Source organism: Tinamus guttatus, unplaced genomic scaffold, assembly GCF_059628265.1.
Source record: "Tinamus guttatus ecotype Peru unplaced genomic scaffold, ASM5962826v1 Tinamus_guttatus_pri_ptg001530l, whole genome shotgun sequence".
Taxonomy (NCBI): Eukaryota; Metazoa; Chordata; class Aves; order Tinamiformes; family Tinamidae; genus Tinamus; species Tinamus guttatus.
In genome coordinates this window covers 23853-44776 of record NW_028290064.1, presented here as the reverse complement: position 1 = coordinate 44776, position 20924 = coordinate 23853, and the positions used below count along the sequence as shown (strand labels likewise).

The following is a 20924-nucleotide window of genomic DNA, read 5'->3' as shown; positions in this document are numbered from 1 at the left end:
GGGGGCAGCGCGGAGGGGGCGGGGCCGCGCGCGGGGGGGGCGGGGCCAATAGGAAAGCGCGCCCCCCCCCCCTGCGGCCAATGGGGAGGGGCGGGGGGGGGCGGGGATCTCCGCGCACGCGCGGTGACGTCACGGGGGTCGGAGTGCGCACGCGCGGGGGGGAGCGCGGGAGGGCGGCGCATGCGCAGTGGGGGCGGGGCGGGAAGGGGGCGGGGTCTGCGCCGTGGGGGGCGGCGCATGCGCAGTCGGGGGGGGGCCTGGGCGGCGCATGCGCAGTGCGGGCGGCGCCATCTTGTGAGCGGCTGCTCCCGAGGAGGCCTCGGTCGCCCCAGGTAGGCCCCGATTGCCCCCAATTGCCCCCAATTGCCCCCAATTGCCCCCAATTGCCCCTAATTGCCCCCGGGAGGTCCCAATTGCCCCCAGTTGCCCCCGGGAGGCCCCAGTTGCCCCCGGGAGGCCCCAATTGCCCCCAGGAGGCCCCAATTGCCCCCGGGAGGCCCCAGTTGCCCCCGGGAGGTCCCAATTCCCCCCAGTTGCCCCCAGGAGGCCCCAGTTGCCCCCGGGAGGCCCCAATTGCCCCCAATTGCCCCTGGGAAGTCCCAGTTGCCCCCGGGAGGCCCCAATTGCCCCTGGGAGGTCCCAGTTGCCCCATTTGTCCCCGTTTACCCCCATTTGCCCCAAGGGGCCCCCATTTGCCCCCAGGAGGCCCCTTATTGCCCCCGTTTACCCCCAGTTGCCCCCAGGACGCCCCAGTTGCCCCACGGGCCCCGCAGCTGCCCCGTTTGTCCCTGGTTGCCCCCATTTGCCCCCATTTACCCCATTTACCCCCCAGTTACCCCATTTACCCCCCGTCCCCCCCATTTATCCCCAGTTGCCCCCCAGTCCCCCCTCGTCCCCCCCATTTACCCCTTTTACCCCCAGTTACCCCCATTTGCCCCATTTACCCCCCGTTCCCCCAAGGAGGCTCCACTTGCCCCGAGGAAGCCTCAATTGCCCCCATTTACCCCCAGTTACCCCCCTTTTACCCCCATTTACCCCCAGTGGCCCCCAGTTACCCCCCACTCACCCCATTTACCCCATTTGCCCCCCAGTTGCCCCATGGCGCTGGCGTCGGCCGAGTCGCAGTTGCCCCAAGGAGGCTCCAGTTGCCCCCAGTTACCCCATTTGTCCCCTCAGTTGCCGCCATTTACCCCCATTTACCCCCCATTTCCCCCCAGTTACCCCCATTCACCCCCATTTGCCCCAGAACACCCCAGGTACCCCCTGGGGTACCCTCTACCCATAGGACCCCATAGAGACCCCGTAGAGACCCATAGGGACCCATAGAGACCATAGAGACCCATAGAGACCATAGACACCCATAGAGACCATAGAGACCCATAGGGACCATAGGGACCCATAGGGACCCATAGAGACCCATAGGGACCATAGGGACCCATAGGGACCCATAGAGACCCATAGAGACCCATAGGGACCATAGGGACCCATAGAGACCCATAGAGACCCATAGGGACCATAGGGACCCATAGGGACCATAGGGACCCATAGGGACCCATAGAGACCATAGAGCCCCATAGAGACCATAGAGACCCATAGGGACCCATAGAGACCCATAGGGACCATAGGGACCCATAGGGACCATAGAGACCCATAGGGACCCATAGAGACCCATAGAGACCCATAGAGACCCATAGAGACCATAGGGACCCATAGGGACCCATAGAGACCCATAGGGACCCATAGGGACCCATAGGGACCCATAGAGACCATAGAGCCCCATAGAGACCCATAGAGCCCCATAGAGACCCACAGAGACCCATAGAGACCCATAGAGACCCATAGAGACCATAGAGACCCATAGAGACCCATAGGGACCATAGAGACCCATAGGGACCCATAGAGACCCATAGGGACCCATAGAGACCATAGGGACCCATAGAGACCCATAGAGACCCATAGAGACCACAGAGACCATAGAGACCCATAGGGACCCATAGGGATCATAGGGACCCATAGAGACCATAGAGACCCATAGGGACCCATAGGGACCCATAGGGACCGATAGGGACCCATAGAGACCATAGAGCCCCATAGAGCCCCATAGAGCCCCATAGAGACCCACAGAGACCCATAGAGACCCATAGAGACCCATAGAGACCATAGAGACCCATAGAGACCCATAGGGACCATAGAGACCCATAGAGACCATAGAGACCCATAGGGACCCATAGAGACCCATAGGGACCCATAGAGACCATAGGGACCCATAGAGACCCATAGAGACCACAGAGACCATAGAGACCCATAGGGACCCATAGAGACCCATAGGGACCATAGAGACCCATAGGGACCCATAGGGACCCATAGGGACCCATAGGGATCATAGGGACCCATAGAGACCATAGAGACCCATAGGGACCCATAGGGACCCATAGGGACCGATAGGGACCCATAGAGACCATAGAGACCATAGGGACCCATAGGGACCCATAGAGACCCATAGGGACCCATAGGGACCCATAGAGACCCATAGAGACCATAGGGACCCATAGGGACCCATAGAGACCCATAGGGACCCATAGGGACCCATAGAGACCCATAGAGACCATAGAGACCCATAGGGACCATAGGGACCCATAGAGACCCATAGAGACCCATAGGGACCATAGGGACCCATAGAGACCCATAGAGACCCATAGAGACCCATAGAGACCATAGAGACCCATAGGGACCCATAGAGACCCATAGAGACCCACAGAGACCCATAGGGACCCATAGAGACCCATAGGGACCCATAGAGATCCATAGAGACCCACAGAGACCCATAGAGACCCATAGAGACCATAGAGACCCATAGGGACCCATAGAGACCCATAGAGACCCATAGAGACCCATAGGGACCCATAGAGACCCATAGGGACCCATAGGGACCCATAGAGACCCACAGAGACCCATAGGGACCATAGGGACCCATAGGGACCCATAGAGACCATAGGGACCCATAGAGACCCATAGGGACCCATAGAGACCATAGGGACCCATAGAGACCCATAGAGACCATAGGGACCCATAGAGACCCATAGAGACCCATAGAGACCATAGGGACCCATAGAGACCCATAGAGACCATAGAGACCCATAGGGACCCATAGAGACCGTAGGGACCCATAGAGACCCATAGAGACCCATAGGGACCCATAGGGACCCATAGAGACCCATAGAGACCATAGGGACCCATAGAGACCCATAGAGACCCATAGAGACCCATAGGGACCCATAGAGACCCATAGAGACCCATAGAGACCATAGAGACCCCATAGGGACCCATAGGGACCCATAGGGACCCATAGGGACCCATAGAGACCATAGGGACCCATAGAGACCCATAGAGACCCATAGAGACCCATAGGGACCCATAGAGACCCATAGGGACCCATAGAGACCCATAGAGACCCATAGAGACCATAGAGACCCATAGAGACCCATAGGGACCCATAGAGACCCATAGGGACCCATAGGGACCCATAGAGACCCACAGAGACCCATAGGGACCATAGGGACCCATAGAGACCCATAGAGACCATAGGGACCCATAGAGACCCATAGAGACCCATAGAGACCCATAGGGACCCATAGAGACCATAGGGACCCATAGAGACCCATAGAGACCATAGGGACCCATAGAGACCCATAGAGACCCATAGAGACCATAGGGACCCATAGAGACCCATAGAGACCATAGAGACCCATAGGGACCCATAGAGACCGTAGGGACCCATAGAGACCCATAGAGACCCATAGGGACCCATAGGGACCCATAGAGACCCATAGAGACCATAGGGACCCATAGAGACCCATAGAGACCATAGAGACCCATAGGGACCCATAGAGACCCATAGGGACCCATAGAGACCCATAGGGACCCATAGAGACCATAGGAACCCATAGAGACCCATAGAGACCCATAGAGACCCATAGGGACCATAGGGACCCATAGGGACCCATAGGGACCCATAGAGACCCATAGAGACCCATAGGGACCCATAGAGACCCATAGAGACCCATAGGGACCATAGGGACCCATAGGGACCCATAGGGACCCATAGAGACCCATAGAGACCATAGAGACCATAGGGACCCATAGAGACCCATAGAGACCCATAGGGACCCATAGAGACCCATAGGGACCCATAGAGACCCATAGAGACCCATAGGGACCATAGGGACCCATAGAGACCCATAGGGACCCACAGAGACCCATAGAGACCCATAGAGACCATAGAGACCCACAGAGACCCATAGAGACCCATAGAGACCCATAGAGACCCATAGAGACCCATAGGGACCATAGGGACCCATAGAGACCCATAGGGACCCACAGAGACCCATAGAGACCCATAGAGACCCATAGAGACCCATAGGGACCCATAGGGACCCATAGGGACCCATAGAGACCCATTCACCCCCATTTACCCCTATTTGCCCCAGGATGCTCCATTTACCCAATTCCCCCCAATTTACCCAATTCCCCCGTTTTTCCCCCATTTTACCCAATTCCCCCCTTTTTCCCCCCAGATTTCCCCCCAATTTACCCAATCTCCCCATTTTTCCCCCCATTTCCCCCCATTTTACCCCATTTCCCCATTTTTCCCCCCCAATTTACCCAATTCCCCCCTTTTTCCCCCCAGATTTCCCCCAATTTACCCAATCTCCCCATTTTTCCCCCCATTTCCCCCCATTTCCCCCCATTTCTCCCCATTTTTCCCCTCAGTTACCCCCATTTCCCCTCAATTTACCCAATTTACCCAATTCCCCCGTTTTTCCCCCCAATTTACCCAATTCCCCCCATTTCCCCCCAAATTTACCAATTCCCCCGTTTTTCCCCCCAGATCCCATGGCGCTCTCCTCCTCCTCCTCCTCCTCCTCGTCCTCGTCCGAGTCCCGCGTGGGGGCCCTGCTGGGGGAGCTGCACAAACTGCTGAAGGAGACGGAGCAGGAGAGGGCGAAGGGGCAGAGCCGCTATGGGGCACTGCAGAGGGGGACCCTGCGCGCTATGGGGCACAGCAAGGGTGCGCTATGGGGCAGGGACAACACTGCGCGCTATGGGGCACAGCAAGGGTGCGCTATGGGGCAGGGCGCTATGGGGCACTGCAGAGGGGGACCCTGCGCGCTATGGGGCACAGCAAGGGTGCGCTATGGGGCAGAGCCGCTATGGGGCACTGCAGAGAGGGACCCTGCGCGCTATGGGGCACAGCAAGGGTGCGCTATGGGGCAGGGCGCTATGGGGCAGAGCAAGGGTGCGCTATGGGGCAGGGCGCTATGGGGCAGAGCCGCTATGGGGCACTGCAGAGGGGGACCCTGCGCGCTATGGGGCACAGCAAGGGTGCGCTATGGGGCAGGGCGCTATGGGGCAGAGCAAGGGTGCGCTATGGGGCAGGGCGCTATGGGGCAGAGCCGCTATGGGGCACTGCAGAGGGGGACCCTGCGCGCTATGGGGCACAGCAAGGGTGCGCTATGGGGCAGGGACAGAGCCGCTATGGGGCACAGCAAGGGTGCGCTATGGGGCAGGGCGCTATGGGGCAGAGCCGCTATGGGGCACTGCAGAGGGGGACGCTGCGCGCTATGGGGCACAGCAAGGGTGCGCTATGGGGCAGGGACAACACTGCGCGCTATGGGGCACAGCAAGGGTGCGCTATGGGGCAGGGCGCTATGGGGCACTGCAGAGGGGGACCCTGCGCGCTATGGGGCACAGCAAGGGTGCGCTATGGGGCAGAGCCGCTATGGGGCACTGCAGAGAGGGACCCTGCGCGCTATGGGGCACAGCAAGGGTGCGCTATGGGGCAGGGCGCTATGGGGCAGAGCAAGGGTGCGCTATGGGGCAGGGCGCTATGGGGCAGAGCCGCTATGGGGCACTGCAGAGGGGGACCCTGCGCGCTATGGGGCACAGCAAGGGTGCGCTATGGGGCAGGGCGCTATGGGCAGAGCAAGGGTGCGCTATGGGGCAGGGCGCTATGGGGCAGAGCCGCTATGGGGCACTGCAGAGGGGGACCCTGCGCGCTATGGGGCACAGCAAGGGTGCGCTATGGGGCAGGGACAGAGCCGCTATGGGGCACAGCAAGGGTGCGCTATGGGGCAGGGCGCTATGGGGCAGAGCCGCTATGGGGCACTGCAGAGGGGGACCCTGCGCGCTATGGGGCACAGCAAGGGTGCGCTATGGGGCAGGGCGCTATGGGGCACTGCAGCGAGGGACCCTGCGCGCTATGGGGCACAGCAAGGGTGCGCTATGGGGCACAGCAAGGGTGCGCTATGGGGCAGGGCGCTATGGGGCAGAGCCGCTATGGGGCACTGCAGCGAGGGATCCTGCGCGCTATGGGGCAGGGCGCTATGGGGCAGGGCGCTATGGGGCACTGCAACGAGGGACCCTGCGCGCTATGGGGCACAGCAAGGGTGCGCTATGGGGCAGGGCGCTATGGGGCAGAGCCGCTATGGGGCACTGCAACGAGGGACACTGCGCGCTATGGGGCACAGCAAGGGTGCGCTATGGGGCAGGGCGCTATGGGGCAGAGCCGCTATGGGGCACTGCAACGAGGGACACTGCGCGCTATGGGGCACAGCAAGGGTGTGCTATGGGGCAGGGCGCTATGGGGCAGAGCCGCTATGGGGCACTGCAACGAGGGACCCTGCGCGCTATGGGGCACAGCAAGGGTGCGCTATGGGGCAGGGCGCTATGGGGCAGAGCCGCTATGGGGCACTGCAACGAGGGACACTGCGCGCTATGGGGCACAGCAAGGGTGCGCTATGGGGCAGGGCGCTATGGGGCAGAGCCGCTATGGGGCACTGCAGAGAACAGCGCAAAGGGCCATGGGGGACAGCAAGGGTGCGCTATGGGGCAGGGCGCTATGGGGCAGGGACAGAGCCGCTATGGGGCGCTATGGGGCAGGAGGGAGCCGTGGGGTGGGATCTATGGGGTGGGTAGGATCTGTGGGGCAGGACCTATGGGGCGGGATCTATAGGTCAATGGGATCTATGGGGTGGGATCTATGGGGCGGGGTGTGTGGGTCAATGGGATCTATAGGTCAGTGGGATCTATGGGGCAGGATCTATGGGGCAGGATCTGTGGGTCGCTGGGATCTATGGGGCAGGATCTATGGGGCGGGATCTATGGGGCAGGATCTATGGGTCAATGGGATCTATGGGGCGGGATCTATGGGGCGGGATCTATGGGTCAATGGGATCTATGGGGCAGGATCTGTGGGTCAGGATCTATGGGTCAATGGGATCTATGGGGCAGGATCTATGGGGCAGGATCTGTGGGTCGCTGGGATCTATGGGGCAGGATCTATGGGGCGGGATCTATGGGGCGGGATCTATGGGGCAGGATCTATGGGGCGGGATCTATGGGGCGGGATCTATGGGTCAATGGGTTCTATGGGTTGCTGGGATCTATGGGTCAATGGGATCTATGGGGCGGGATCTGTGGGGCGGGATCTATGGGGCAGTTTGATCTATGGGGCAGTTTGATCTATGGGGCGGGATCTATGGGGCGGGATCTATGGGGCGGGGTGTGTGGGTCAATGGATCTATAGGTCAATGGGTTCTATGGGTCAGTGGGATCTATGGGGCAGGATCTATGGGTCAATGGGATCTGTGGGTCAATGGGATCTATGGGGCAGGATCTATGGGTCAATGGGATCTATGGGTTGGTGGGATCTATGGGGCAGGATCTATGGGGCTCAATGGGATCTATGGGGCGGGATCTATGGGGCAGGATCCATGGGTCAATGGGATCTATGGGGCGGGATCTATGGGTCGGGATCTATGGGTCAGTGGGATCTATGGGTCAATGGGATCTATGGGGCAGGATCTATGGGGCAGGATCCATGGGTCAATGGGATCTATGGGGCGGGATCTATGGGTCGGGATCTATGGGTCAGTGGGATCTATGGGTCAATGGGATCTATGGGGCAGGATCTATGGGGCAGGATCCATGGGTCAATGGGATCTATGGGGCAGGATCTATGGGGCAGGATCTATGGGTCAATGGGATCTGTGGGGCGGGATCTATGGGTCGGGATATATGGGTCAGTGGGATCTATGGGTCAATGGGATCTATGGGGCAGGATCTATGGCGCGGGATCTGTGGGTTACTGGTATCTATGGGTCAATGGGATCTATGGGGCGGGATCTATGGGTCGCTGGTATGTATGGGTCTCTGGGATCTATGGGTCAGTTTGATCTATGGGTCGCTGGGATCTGTGGGTCAATGGGATCTATGGGTCAGTGGGATCTATGGGGCGGGATCTATGGGGCAGGATCTATGGGTCAATGGGATCTATGGGGCAGGATCTATGGGGCGGGATCTATGGGTCAATGGGATCTATGGGGTGGGATCTATGGGGCAGGATCTGTGGGGCAGGATCTATGGGTCAATGGGATCTATGGGTCAATGGGATCTATGGGGCAGGATCTATGGGGCAGGATCTATGGGTCAATGGGATCTGTGGGGCGGGATCTATGGGTCGGGATATATGGGTCAGTGGGATCTATGGGTCAATGGGATCTATGGGGCAGGATCTATGGCGCGGGATCTGTGGGTTACTGGTATCTATGGGTCAATGGGATCTATGGGGCGGGATCTATGGGTCGCTGGTATGTATGGGTCTCTGGGATCTATGGGTCAGTTTGATCTATGGGTCGCTGGGATCTGTGGGTCAATGGGATCTATGGGGCGGGATCCGTGGGTCGCTGGTATCTATGGGTCGCTGGGATCTATGGGGCAGGATCTATAGGTCAGTGGGATCTATGGGTCGCTGGGATCTATGGGTCAATGGGATCTATGGGGCGGGATCTATGGGGCGGGATCTATAGGTCAGTGGGATCTGTGGGGCAGGGTCTGTGGGTCGGGATCTATGGGGCGGGATCTGTGGGTCGGTGGGATCTGTGGGGCGGGATCTATGGGGCAGGATCTGTGGGGCAGGATCTATGGGTCAATGGGATCTATAGGTCAGTGGGATCTATGGGTCAATGGGATCTATGGGGTGGGATCTATGGGGCGGGATCTATGGGTCAATGGGTTCTATGGGTCAATGGGATCTATGGGGCAGGATCTATGGGTCACTGGGATCTGTGGGTTGGGCTCCGTGGGTCGGGGTGGCTCACGCCCCTCCCCCGCAGTGTCCCCCTATTACCGCACGAAGCTCCGGGGTCTCTACTCGACGGCCAGGGCGGACGCGGAGGCCGAGTGCAAGTGGGTGCCGGGAGCGGGAGCGGGAGCGGGAGCGCGTCACGTGACGTCACCGCGCGTCACCCGGTGTCACCCGGTGTCACCCTGTGTCATCCCATGTCACCATGTCACTGTGTCATCCAGTGTCACCCAGTGTCACCTGATGTCACCCCGTGTCACCCGGTGTCACCCGGTGTCACCCTGTGTCACCCTAAGTCACCCCATGTCACCGTGTCACTCCGTCACTGCGTGTCACCCCGTGTCACCCTGTGTCACCTGATGTCACCATGTGTCACCCCGTGTCACTGTGTTACCATGTCACCGTGTCACTGCGTCACTGCGTGTCACCCTGTGTCACCCGGTGTCACCCTGTGTCACCCTGTGTCACCTGATGTCACCTGGTGTCACCCTGTGTCACCCCATGTCACCCCGTGTCACTGTGTTACCATGTCACCGTCTCACCCTGTGTCACCCCATGTTAGCCTGTGTCACCCCGTGTCACCACTTGTCACCCCGTGTCACCTGGTGTCACCCTGTGTCACCGCATGTCACCACGTGTCACTGCGTCACCACATCACCACTTGTCACCATGTCACCCCGTGTCACCCGATGTCACCATGTCACCACATGTCACCGCGTCACTCCGTCACCATGTGACCCTGTGTCACCGCATCACCGTGTGTCACCATGTCATTGTGTCACCGCATCACCATGTGACCGCATGTTACCATGTCCCCACATCGCCACATGTCACCGTGTCACGGTGTCACCGTGTGACCATGTCACCGTGTCACCGTGTCACTATGTGTCACCGCGTCACCACGTTACCATCGCACCGCGTCACCGCGTCCCCGTGTCACCACGTTACCGTGTCACCGTGTCACGGTGTCACCGCGTGTCACCCCATGTCCCCGGGTGTCACCAGGTGTCGCTCTGCGTCACCCCGCGCCACCTACAGCCCCGCTGCCAACAGGCGGACGCGTCCCCGGGTGTCACCCTGTGGGTGTCACATGTGTCACCCCACGTGTCACCTACAGCCGGACGCGTCACCGCGTCCCCAAGTGTCACCGTGTGGGTGTCACCGTGTCACCCCGCGCGTCACCTACAGCCGGACGCGTCACCGTGTCCCCCGGTGTCACCCCGACCCTGTTACATCGTGAGCGTCACCCGGTGGCACCTGTGTCACCCCGTGTCCCCCCCCCCGCGTCACCCTCTCGTGTCCCCAACACCCCCATTTTGCGGGTGTCACATTCGGGGTTTTTGGGTGGAAATTGCCGTTTTTGGGCTCATTTTGGGTTTTTTGCCCGTTTCCGCCCTTTTTCGCAGCATTTTGCGCAAGGCCCTGGACAAGATCGCGGAGATCAAATCCCTGCTGGAGGAGAGACGGATCGGTGGGGGGAGGGGATCTGTGGGGCCGGGATCTGTGGGGCTGGGATGGGGAATCTATGGGGCTGGGATCTATGGGGAATCCATGGGTCTAGGGGGGATCTATGGGGCTGGGGGGGATCTATGGGTCTGGGGGGGATCTATGGGGCTGGGGGGATCTATGGGTCCGGAGGGGGATCTATGGGTCTGGAGGGGGATCTATGGGGCTGGGGGGGAATCTATGGGTCTAGGGGGAATCTATGGGGCTGGGGGGATCTATGGGTCCGGAGGGGGATCTATGGGTCTGGAGGGGGATCTATGGGGCTGGGGGGGAATCTATGGGTCTAGGGGGAATCTATGGGGCTGGGGGGATCTATGGGTCCGGAGGGGGATCTATGGGTCTGGAGGGGGATCTATGGGTCTGGGGGGGATCTATGGGTCTGGGGGGGATCTATGGGGCTGGGGGATCTATGGGGCTGGGGAGGGGAAAATCCATGGGGCTGGGGGGAGATCTATGGGTCTGGGGGGGGATCTATGGGGCTGGGGGGATCTATGGGGCTGGGGGGGGATCTATGGGGCTGGGGGGATCTATGGGGCTGGGGGGGGATCTATGGGGCTGGGGGGGATCTATGGGGCTGGGGGGGAATCTATGGGGCTGGGGAGGGATCTATGGGGCTGGGGGGGATCTATGGGGCTGGGGGGATCTATGGGGCTGGGGGGATCTATGGGGCTGGGGGGGGAATCTATGGGTCTGGGGGGATCTATGGGGCTGGGGGGGATCTATGGGTCTGGGGGGGGATCTATGGGGCTGGGGAGGGGAAAATCCATGGGGCTGGGGGGGAATCTATGGGTCTGGGGGGGAATCTATGGGTCTGGGGGGATCTATGGGGCTGGGGAGAATCTATGGGGCTGGGGGAGGAATCTGTGGGGCTGGGGGGGATCTATGGGGCTAGGGGGGAATCTATGGGTCCGGAGGGGGATCTATGGGGCTGGGGGGATCTATGGGGCTGGGGAGAATCTATGGGTCTGGAGGGGGATCTATGGGGCTGGGGGGATCTATGGGGCTGGGGGGAGATTTATGGGTCTAGGGGTGAATCTATGGGTCTGGAGGGGGATCTATGGGGCTGGGGGGAATCTATGGGTCTGGGGGGATCTATGGGTCTGGGGGGATCTATGGGTCTGGGGTGGATCTATGGGTCTGAGGGGGGATCTATGGGGCTGGGATGACCCCGCCCCCCCGCAGCGGCCAAGATCGCCGGGATCTACAGCGACTCGGAGCCCCCCCGCAAGACCATGCGCCGGGGGGTCCTCATGACGCTGTTGCAACAGTCGGCCATGACGCTGCCGCTCTGGATCGGCAAGCCGGGTGACAAGTGAGCACAGCCGCGCGCGGGGCCGCCTGTAGCTCCGGCGCGGGGGGGGCGGCGCCGCCGCCGCCGCCTGACGCGGCCGCCTGTTGTCAGGCCGCCCCCGCTGTGCGGCGCCATCGCGGCGGCCGGGGACTACGTGGCCAAGCCGGGTGACAAGGTGGCCGCGCGGGTGAAGGCGGTTGACGGCGACGAGCAGTGGATCCTGGCCGAGGTGGTGAGCTACAGCCACGCGGCCAACAAGTGAGTGCGTCACCCGGCGTCACCCGGCGTCACCCGGCGTCACCCGGCGGGCGTTGGGTGGCACTGTGTTAGTGCTGTGTGTGTCACCGCGGGTCAACTACAGTCGCGCTGCCAACAAGCAGATGCGCCAGGCGGTGTCACCCGATGTCACCCGGCGTCACCCGGTGTCACCCGGTGGGCGTTGGGTGTCACCGCGTGTGCGTTAGTGCTGTGTGTGTCACCGCCACGTTTTAGCTACAGGCGCACTGCCAACAAGCGGACGGGTCACCTGGTGTCACCCGGTATCACCCGGTGGGCGTTGGGTGACACTGTGTTAGTGCTGTGTGTGCCACCGCGGGTCAACTACAGTCGCGCTGCCAACAAGCGGACACGTCACTTGGTGTCACCTGATGTCACCCGGTGTCACCCGGTGGGCGTTGGGTGTCACCGCGTGTGCGTTAGTGCTGTGCGTGTTACCGCGTGTTAACTACAGCCCTGCTACCAACAAGCGGATGCGTCACCCGGTGTCACCCGGCGTCACCCGGTGTCACCCGATGTCACCCAGCAGACGTCACGTGTCACCACGTGTGTGTTAGTGCTTTGCGTGTGTCACTACGTGTTAACTACAGCCGCACTGCCAACAAGCGGACACATCACCCGGTGTCACCCGATGTCACCCGGTGTCACCCGGCGGGTGTTGTGTGTCACCACGTGTCCGTTAGCGCTGTGTGTGTCACTGCTTTTTAACTACAGCCGCACTGCCAACAAGCGGACGCGTCACCCGTTGTCACCCGGGTGTTCTTGTGGGTCGCCATGGGGGTGTTGGCGCTGTGGGTGTCACCCTGCGTCAACTACAGCCCCGGTGTCAACAATCGCGGGTGTCACCGGGTGTCACCGGGGTGTCACCGCGTGTGTCACAGCACACAAACTACAGCCGGACAAGCCGCGTGTCACCGCGTCCCTGGGGTGTCACCGCGTGTCACATGGTGACGGTGTCACCCGGGGGTGGTTGCGTCACCCCGCGTCCCCCCCCGCCGCGTCACCCGCTGGTGTCACCCGGTGTCACCCGACCTGTCACCCCCGCAGGTACGAGGTGGACGACATCGACGAGGAGGGAAAGGAGTGAGTGCGGAGCCACCGTCACCCCCAGCACCGTGTCCCCAATGTCCCCAATGTCCTCAATGTCCCCCATGAACCCCACATCCCCCCATCCCCCATTGTCCCCGTTGTCCCCCTTGTCCCAATGTCTCCCCAGTGTCCCCATTGTCCCAATGTCCCCAATGTCCCCCCATTGTCCCCATTCCCCCATGTCCCCCCATTGCCCCATTGTCCCTAATGTCCCCCCATGTCCCCCTGTTGTCCCCATGTCCCCCCATTGTCTCCATTCCCCCCAACATCCCCCCGTTCCCCCCAATGTCCCCCCATTGTCCCTGTTGTCCCCCCGTTGTCCCCATTGTCCCTAATGTCCCCATTTCCCCCCATGTCCCCCCATTGTCCCATTGTCCCCATTGTTCCCATTGTCCCCATGTCCCCCTATTGTCCCCATGTCCCCCCATGTCCCCATTGTTCCCATTGTCCCCCATTGTCCCAATGTCCCCCCATGTCCCCATTCCCCCCATGTCCCCCATTGTCCCCATGTCCCCTGTTGTCCCCCGTTGTCCCCATTGTCCCATTGTCCCAATGTCCCCCCATGTCCCTCCATGTCCCCCCATTGTCCCCAATGTCCCCCCATGTCCCCATTGTTCCCATTGTCCCCATGTCCCCCCATGTCCCCCCATTGTCCCCAATGTCCCCCCATGTCCCCATTGTCCCCATTGTTCCCATTGTCCCCATGTCCCCTCATTGTCCCCCATTGTCCCCATTGTCCCCATTCCCCCCATATCCCCCCATGTCCCCCCATTGTCCCAATATCCCCCCATGTCCCCATTGTCCCCATTCCCCCCATGTCCCCATTGTCCCCATGTCCCCCTATTGTCCCCCATTGTCCCCATTGTCCCCATTCCCCCCATATCCCCCCATGTCCCCCCATTGTCCCATGTCCCCCCCATTGTCCCCATTGTCCCCATATCCCCCCGTTGTCCCCCGCAGGCGTCACACCCTGAGCCGTCGCCGGGTGATCCCGCTCCCGCAGTGGAAGGCCAACCCCGAGACGGACCCCGAGGCCCTGTTCCAGCGGGAGCAGCTGGTGCTGGCGCTGTACCCGCAGACCACGTGTTTCTACCGCGCGCTCATCCACGCACCACCGCAGAGGGTAACAACACCGCGACTGCGTCACCCAGACTGCCCCGTGTCACCCTGACCGCCCTGCAACACCCTGACCGCCCCACAACACCCTGACTGCCCCCCGCGTCACCCCGACCGCCCCCGGGTACCCGCAGACCACGTGTTTCTACCGCGCGCTCATCCACGCACCACCGCAACGGGTGAGAACAGCGCGACCGCGTCACCCGGACTGCCCCGTGTCACCCTGACCGCCCCGCAACACCCTGACTGCGTCACTGCGACCGCGACACCGCGACCGCGACACCCTGACCACAACACCCTGACTGCCCCACAACACCCTGACTGCCCCCCATGTCACCCTGACTGCCCCCGGGTACCCGCAGACCACGTGTTTCTACCGCGCGCTCATCCACGCGCCGCCGCAACGGGTGAGAACAGCGCGACCGCGTCACCGCGACCACAACACCCTGACTGCTCCGCAACACCCTGACCACAACACCCTGACTGCCCCGCAATACCCTGACTGCGTCACCCGGACTGCCCTGTGTCACCCTGACCGCAACACCCTGACCGCCCCACAACACCCTGACTGCCCCCCAGTACCCGCAGACCACGTGTTTCTACCGCGCGCTCATCCACGCGCCGCCGCAGAGGGTGAGAACACCGCGACCGCAACACCCTGACCGCGTCACCCGGACTGCCCCACAACACCCTGACTGCCCCCCGCGTCACCCCGACCGCCCCCGGGTACCCGCAGACCACATGTTTCTACCGCGCGCTCATCCACGCGCCGCCGCAAAGGGTGAGAACAGCGCGACCGCGACACCCGGACTGCCCCGTGTCACCCTGACCGCCCCACAACACCCTGACTGCGTCACCACGATCGCGTCACCCTGACTGCCCCACAACACCCTGACTGCCCCCCGCGTCACCCCAACCGCCCCCGGGTACCCGCAGACCACGTGTTTCTACCGCGCGCTCATCCACGCGCCGCCGCAGAGGGTAACGACACCGCGACCGCGTCACCCGGACTGCCCCGTGTCACCCTGACCGCAACACCCTGACTGCCCCGCGTCACTGCGACCGTAACACCCTGACTGCCCCACAACACCCTGACTGCTCCCTGCGTCACCCTGACTGCCCCCGGGTACCCGCAGACCACGTGTTTCTACCGTGCGCTCATCCACGCACCACCGCAAAGGGTAACAACAGCCAAACTACCCGTGTCACCCTGACCGCCCCACAACACCCTGACCGCGTCACCCAGACTGCCCCACAACACCCTGACTGCCCCCCGCGTCACCCGAACTGCCCCCGGTTACCCCCAGACCCCATGCAGCACCGCAGCGGGTGACAACACTGCAACTGCATCACCACGACCGCGTCACCCGGACTGCCCCACAACACCCTGACCGCCCTGTGACACCGCGACTGTCCCCAGGGACCTGAAACTGCCCCCTGGGACCCAAAAAGCCCATGAAGGGGACCCAGGACTGTCCCCATGTCCCCAATTGTCCCCAACCCGTCCCCAATGTCCCCGTTGTCCCCCATGTCCCCATTCCCCCCATTCCCCCCATTGTCCCCAATGTCCCATTGTCCCCGTTGTCCCCGTTGTCCCCATTGTCCCCGTTCCCCATATTGTCCCCGTTCCCCCCCAATGTCCCATTGTCCCCCTTGTCCCCGTTCCCCCCGTTCCCCCCATTCCCCCCATTGTCCCCATGTCCCCCCAGCCGCAGGACGACTACTCCGTCCTGTTCGAGGACACGTCCTACGCCGACGGCTACTCCCCCCCGCTCAACGTGGCCCAGCGCTACGTGGTGGCCTGCAAGGAGACCAAGAAGAAGTGACAACACCCGGCATCAGCGTCACCGTCACTGCGGGTGACACCTACAACCCCCCTGTGACACCCACGACCTCCCATGACACCCTCAACCCAACCTGCAAGGAGACCAAGAAGTGACGACCCCCGGCGGCGTCACTGTCACTGCGGGTGACAGCTACAACCGCCCCGTGACACCTACAACCCCCCTGTGACACCTACAACCTCCCTGTGAAACCTACAACCCCCCTGTGAAACCTACAACCCTGCAAGGAGACCAAGAAGAAGTGACGACCCCCGGCATCAGCGTCACCAGCACCACGGGTGACACCTACAACCGCCCTGTGACATCTACAACACCCTTGTGACACCTACAACCCCCCTGTGACACCTACAACCCCCTTGTGACACCTACAACCGCCCTGTGACACCTACAACTCCCCTGTGAAACCTACAACCCTGCAAGGAGACCAAGAAGAAGTGACAACACCCGGTGTCAGCGTCACCGTCATCGCAGGTGACAGCTACAACCCCCGTGTGACACCTACAACCCCCCTGTGACACCTGCAACCTGCCTGTGACACCCCCAACCCAACCTGCAAGGAGACCAAGAAGTGGTGACAACACCCGGCGTCACCGTCACCACCACCGCAGGTGACACCTACAACCGCCCTGTGACACCCGTAACCCCCCTGCGACACCCACAATGTGGCCTATGAGGAGACCAGGAGGAAGCGACAACCCCCCCGGCGTCACCGTCACCGCGGGTGACACCTACAACCGCCCAACACGTCACCCGGCCGCCTGTTCTCCGCCTGTTCCCCCCAGGGTAATGATTGACAACGGAGCCACATTGTGGGCGGGGAGGCCCCGCCCCCCTTTTATTAATAAAATTAAATAACCCCCTGGGGGCGGGGCCTTTCGCAAGCCCCGCCCCCTCACCCCAGCAGCTCGTCCGTCCAATCGCCCTGCGGGAGGAGGGCGGGGTGAGGAGGGGGGCGGAGCCTCGAGGGGGGAGGTGGGGGCGGGGGGCGGGGCCTACGTGGGCGGGGCCTGCGGGCTCCGCCTCCTCGTCGCTGTCGTCATGGTGACCGAGGCAGCGGCGAATGAGGTCGCCCCAGAGCAGCTCCCGGTGGCACCTGGGGGAGGGGGCGGTTACCATGGAGACGCGAAGCCCCGCCCCTCAAGGCCACCCCCACCTCAAGCTCCTCCCCCTGGGGGAGGTGCTGCCCCCGCCCACCCCTTGGCCCCACCCCCTCACCTTGGACACGCCCCCTATGATGCACCCAGAGGGCCTTGCTTGCCCCGCCCCCACCAGGCCCCGCCCATCTAACTGGCTCCACCCCCCAGCTCCTCCCTTATGGGGGGGCTTCTGTGCCTATAGCTCCGCCCCCTGACCCTGCCCCACCCATCAACCCCGCCCCTCCTTGGCCCCACCCCCTAATTCGGGACACGCCCCCCCGATACATCCAGGGGACCCCTCAGGGCCCCGCCCATCTCCCTGGCTCCACCCCCCAACCCCCCCCCCGGTCACCAAGCCCCGCCCCTCACCCTGGACACGCCCCCCTCACCCTGGACACGCCCCTCACCCTGGACACGCCCCCATGAGACACCCAGGGGAAGGCCCCGCCCCCTCCGCGGCCCCAACCCCAGGCCCGCCCCCCTCGGCCCCGCTCCTTACCCCGGACACGCCCCCCTCCGTGGCCCTGCCCCCCCGTCGGCCCCGCCCCCTTGGCCCCCCCTCACTCCGGACACCCCGCCCCTCACTCCGGCCCCGCCCCCCGGTGGCCCCGCCCCCACCTCGGACACGCCCCCCGCAGCGGCAGCAGCTCCCCCGGCTCCGCCCTCAGGAAGCTCCGGGCCAGGCAGGGGGGATGGGCGGCCGCCCCGCACCCCCCCCACGGGCAGCGCAGCGGCCCCCCCACGGGGGGCGGGGCCTGGAAGGGGGGGCGGGGCCACGGGCAGCGACCGGCCCCTCCCCCCCCCCGATCCTCCACTTCCACCCCCCCCCAAAAGGGGCCCAGGCGTCCGGGCGCCCCTCCCCCCGTGCCCCTCCCCCAACCAGGGACCCCTCCCCCCCCCGGGACCCCCATTTACCCCCCCCCGGGGACCCCTCCCCCCCCCCAAAAGGGGCCCTGGCATCCGGGTGCCCCTCCCCCCCTTCGCCCCTCCCCCCCCCAAAATGGGCCCAGGCGTCGGGGGCCCCTCCCCCTCCCAACGTGCCCCTCCCCCTCCCAGGGACCCCCCCCTTGCCCCTCCCCCCCCCGTCACCCCTCCCCCCCCGGGACGCCCCTCCCCCCCCCAAAATGGGCCCAGGTGTCCGGTGGCTCCTCCCCCTCGAGCCCCTCCCCCCCCCGCTCACCTCAAACCCCCCCCCGCAGAGGCAGCAGGCGGAGGGGGCGGGGCCTCCCGGCGCGGGGCGGGGCCGGGGCGGGGCCTTGCGCCGGGCGGGGCGGGGGCGGGGCCCGCCGGGGGCGACGTCGACGCCCACGTGGGCGGGGAGGGGCGGGGCCGGGGCGGGCGGGGGGCGGAGCCAGCGCAGGCGCAGGGGGAGGCGGCGCCAGGGGGCGGCGCCCAGGAGGCGGGGGAGGAGCCTCAGGGTGCGCGCGACCGGCCCCTCCCCCCGGCGCCGCGGTGACGTCACCCGCAGCCGCCGCGAGGCCCCCGGGTGCTGCCACGCCCACTCGAACTGCGTGACGTCAGCAGTGACGTCAGCGCGGGGGGCGGGGCCCGGGCGCCGCGGACGCGGGGGGGGGGGGGTGCGAGCGGGGGGAGGGGGGCAGCAGTGACGTAATGGAGGGGCGGGGCTCAAAGGGGGCGTGACTTCGGTGGGCGGGGCTAAGGGGGCGGGCGGGGGTAAAGGGGGCGGAGCCGCTGGTGACGTGACCGGGGGCGGGGCTTAAAGGGGGGTGCGAGTTCAACAAGTGGGAGGGGGCGGGGCTGATCAGGAGGCGGAGCCTAAAGGGGGCGGAGCCGCCGGGGGGTGGAGAGCAGGGGGCGTGTCCCAAGGGGGCGGGGCTTAAAGGGGGCCGCGGCTCCAGCAAGCGGGAGGGGGGTGGGGCCCATGGGGGGCGGGGCCGAGCAGGGGCGGGGCCGCCGGAGGGGGCGGGGTCACCGGAGGGGGCGGGGCTACCGGGGGCGGGGCCGCGGGAGGGGGGCGGGGCTTACACGCAGCGCGGCGACGTCAGAGGGGAAGCCGTGGACATAGAGCAGCATCTCCCTGGTTGAAACGGGGGGGACAGAGCGTTGCCCGCGGCACTTCCGGTCCTCCGGGGCCTCCCCCCGGGTCCTCCAGGGCCCCCGGGTCCTCCCGTCCCGGTTCCCTCCCCGGTCCCAGTTCCAGTTCCGGTTCCAGTTCCGGTTCCCGCCCTGGTCCCTGTCCCGGTTCCCGCCCGGTTCCAGTTCCGGTTCCCGCCCGGTTCCAGTTCCGGTTCCCTCCCCGGTTCCCGCCCCTGTCCCGGTCCCGGTTCCGGTTCCCGCCCGCTCCCAGTTCCGGTTCCCGCCCCTGTCCCGGTCCCAGTTCCCGGTTCCTGCCCCGTTCCCAGTTCCGGTTCCCGCCCGGTCCCAGTCCCGGTCCCAGTTCCCGGTTCCCGCCCGGTCCCAGTTCCGGTTCCCACCCCCGTTCCCGCCCCGGTTCCCGCCCCGGTCCCAGTTCCGGTTCCCGCCCCGGTCCCGGTCCCGGTTCCGGTTCCGCTCCCCACCAGGGCCCCCTCCCGCTGGTCCTCCGGGCCCCCCCGCGCCGCCTCCCCCCGTTGTGCTGCCGCAGCCGCCGCCCGGGGTCGCGCGTGAATCCCACGTAGGCCCGGGCGCCGCCGCCGCCGCCGAGCAGGTACACGGCGCGCCGCGCCATGGCGTCACTTCCGCCGCGCCGGGGCGGCACTTCCGCCCCGGTACCCCCGCGCTCCAGGGCGTCACTTCTGCCTCGGTACCCACCGCGCCATGGCGGCACTTCCGCCTCGGTACCCCGCGCGCCGGGGCGTCACTTCCTCCCCAGTACCCGCCGCGCCACGGCAGCACTTCCGCCTCGGTACCCAGCGCGTCATGGCGGCGCTTCCGCCTCGGTACTCAGCGCGTCATGGCGGCACTTCCGCCCCGGTACCCACCGCGCCACGGCAGCACTTCCGCCTCGGTAGCCACAGCGCCCCGCGCCACCTCCGCCTCGGTACCCACCACGCCATGGCGTCACTTCCGCCCCAGTACCCGCCGCGCCATGGCGTCACTTGCGCCTCGGTACCCACCGCGCCACGGCAGCACTTCCGCCTCGGTACCCAGCGCGTCATGGCGGCACTTCCGCCTCGGTACCCCGCGCGCCAGGGCGTCACTTCCGCCTTGGTACCACAGCGCCCCGCGCCACTTCCGCCCTGGTATCCACCACGCCATGGCGTCACTTCCGCCTCGGTACCCGCCGAGCCATGGCATCACTTCCGCCTCGGTACCCGCCGCGCCGTGGCGTCACTTCCGCCCCAGTACCCGCCGCGCCGTGGCGTCACTTCCGCCTCGGTACCCGCCGCGCCACGGCGGCACTTCCGCCTCGGTACCACAGCGCCCCGCGCCACTTCCACCCCAGTACCCGCCGCGCCAGGGCGTCACTTCCGCCTCGGTACTCAGCGCGTCATGGCGTCACTTCCGCCTCGCTACCCACACCGCCCCGCGCGCGGCCCCCGCTCTCATTGGTTCCTCCTTCCCGCCTGGGCGCCCATTGGCTC

The 20924-nt window shown here is 64.4% G+C and overlaps 2 protein-coding genes across 2 annotated transcripts; one reads left to right on the top strand and one right to left on the bottom strand.

Annotated features, from left to right (window-relative positions):
- Positions 1-4888: 4888 nt before the first annotated feature.
- SGF29 (SAGA complex associated factor 29) lies at positions 4889-16250 on the top strand (the record flags this gene model as incomplete). Its single annotated transcript, XM_088539255.1, has 8 exons — positions 4889-5068; positions 9174-9246; positions 10549-10613; positions 11831-11960; positions 12051-12197; positions 13263-13298; positions 14265-14427; positions 16130-16250. Coding segments are annotated over 8 exons (911 nt in total), but the record flags the coding sequence as incomplete, so codon positions are not given.
- Positions 16251-16669: 419 nt separating this feature from the next.
- SLX1A (structure-specific endonuclease subunit SLX1A) lies at positions 16670-20068 on the bottom strand. The gene is made up of 6 exons (XM_088539254.1): positions 19920-20068; positions 19387-19438; positions 18710-18907; positions 18019-18137; positions 17161-17357; positions 16670-16677 (listed from the first exon to the last, which is right to left on the bottom strand). The coding sequence occupies exons 1-6, from the start codon at positions 20066-20068 to the stop codon at positions 16670-16672; spliced, it is 723 nt and encodes a 240-aa protein (XP_088395380.1).
- Between the last annotated feature and the right edge of the window lie 856 nt (positions 20069-20924).

Excerpts from the sequence above, each read along its gene's own strand:
- SLX1A (XM_088539254.1), bottom strand. The coding sequence starts at position 20,068 with ATGGCGCGGCGCGCCGTGTACCTGCTCGGCGGCGGCGGCGGCGCCCGG. Across the intron at positions 18,138-18,709 it reads CCCCGCCCCTCCCCGCCCAC|GGGCCGCTGCGCTGCCCGTG; the intron begins GTGGGCGTCGAC and ends CCCCCCGTGGGG. Across the intron at positions 17,358-18,018 it reads CTGCGGGGGGCGTGTCCGAG|GTGCCACCGGGAGCTGCTCT; the intron begins GTGGGGGCGGGG and ends CCCCTCCCCCAG.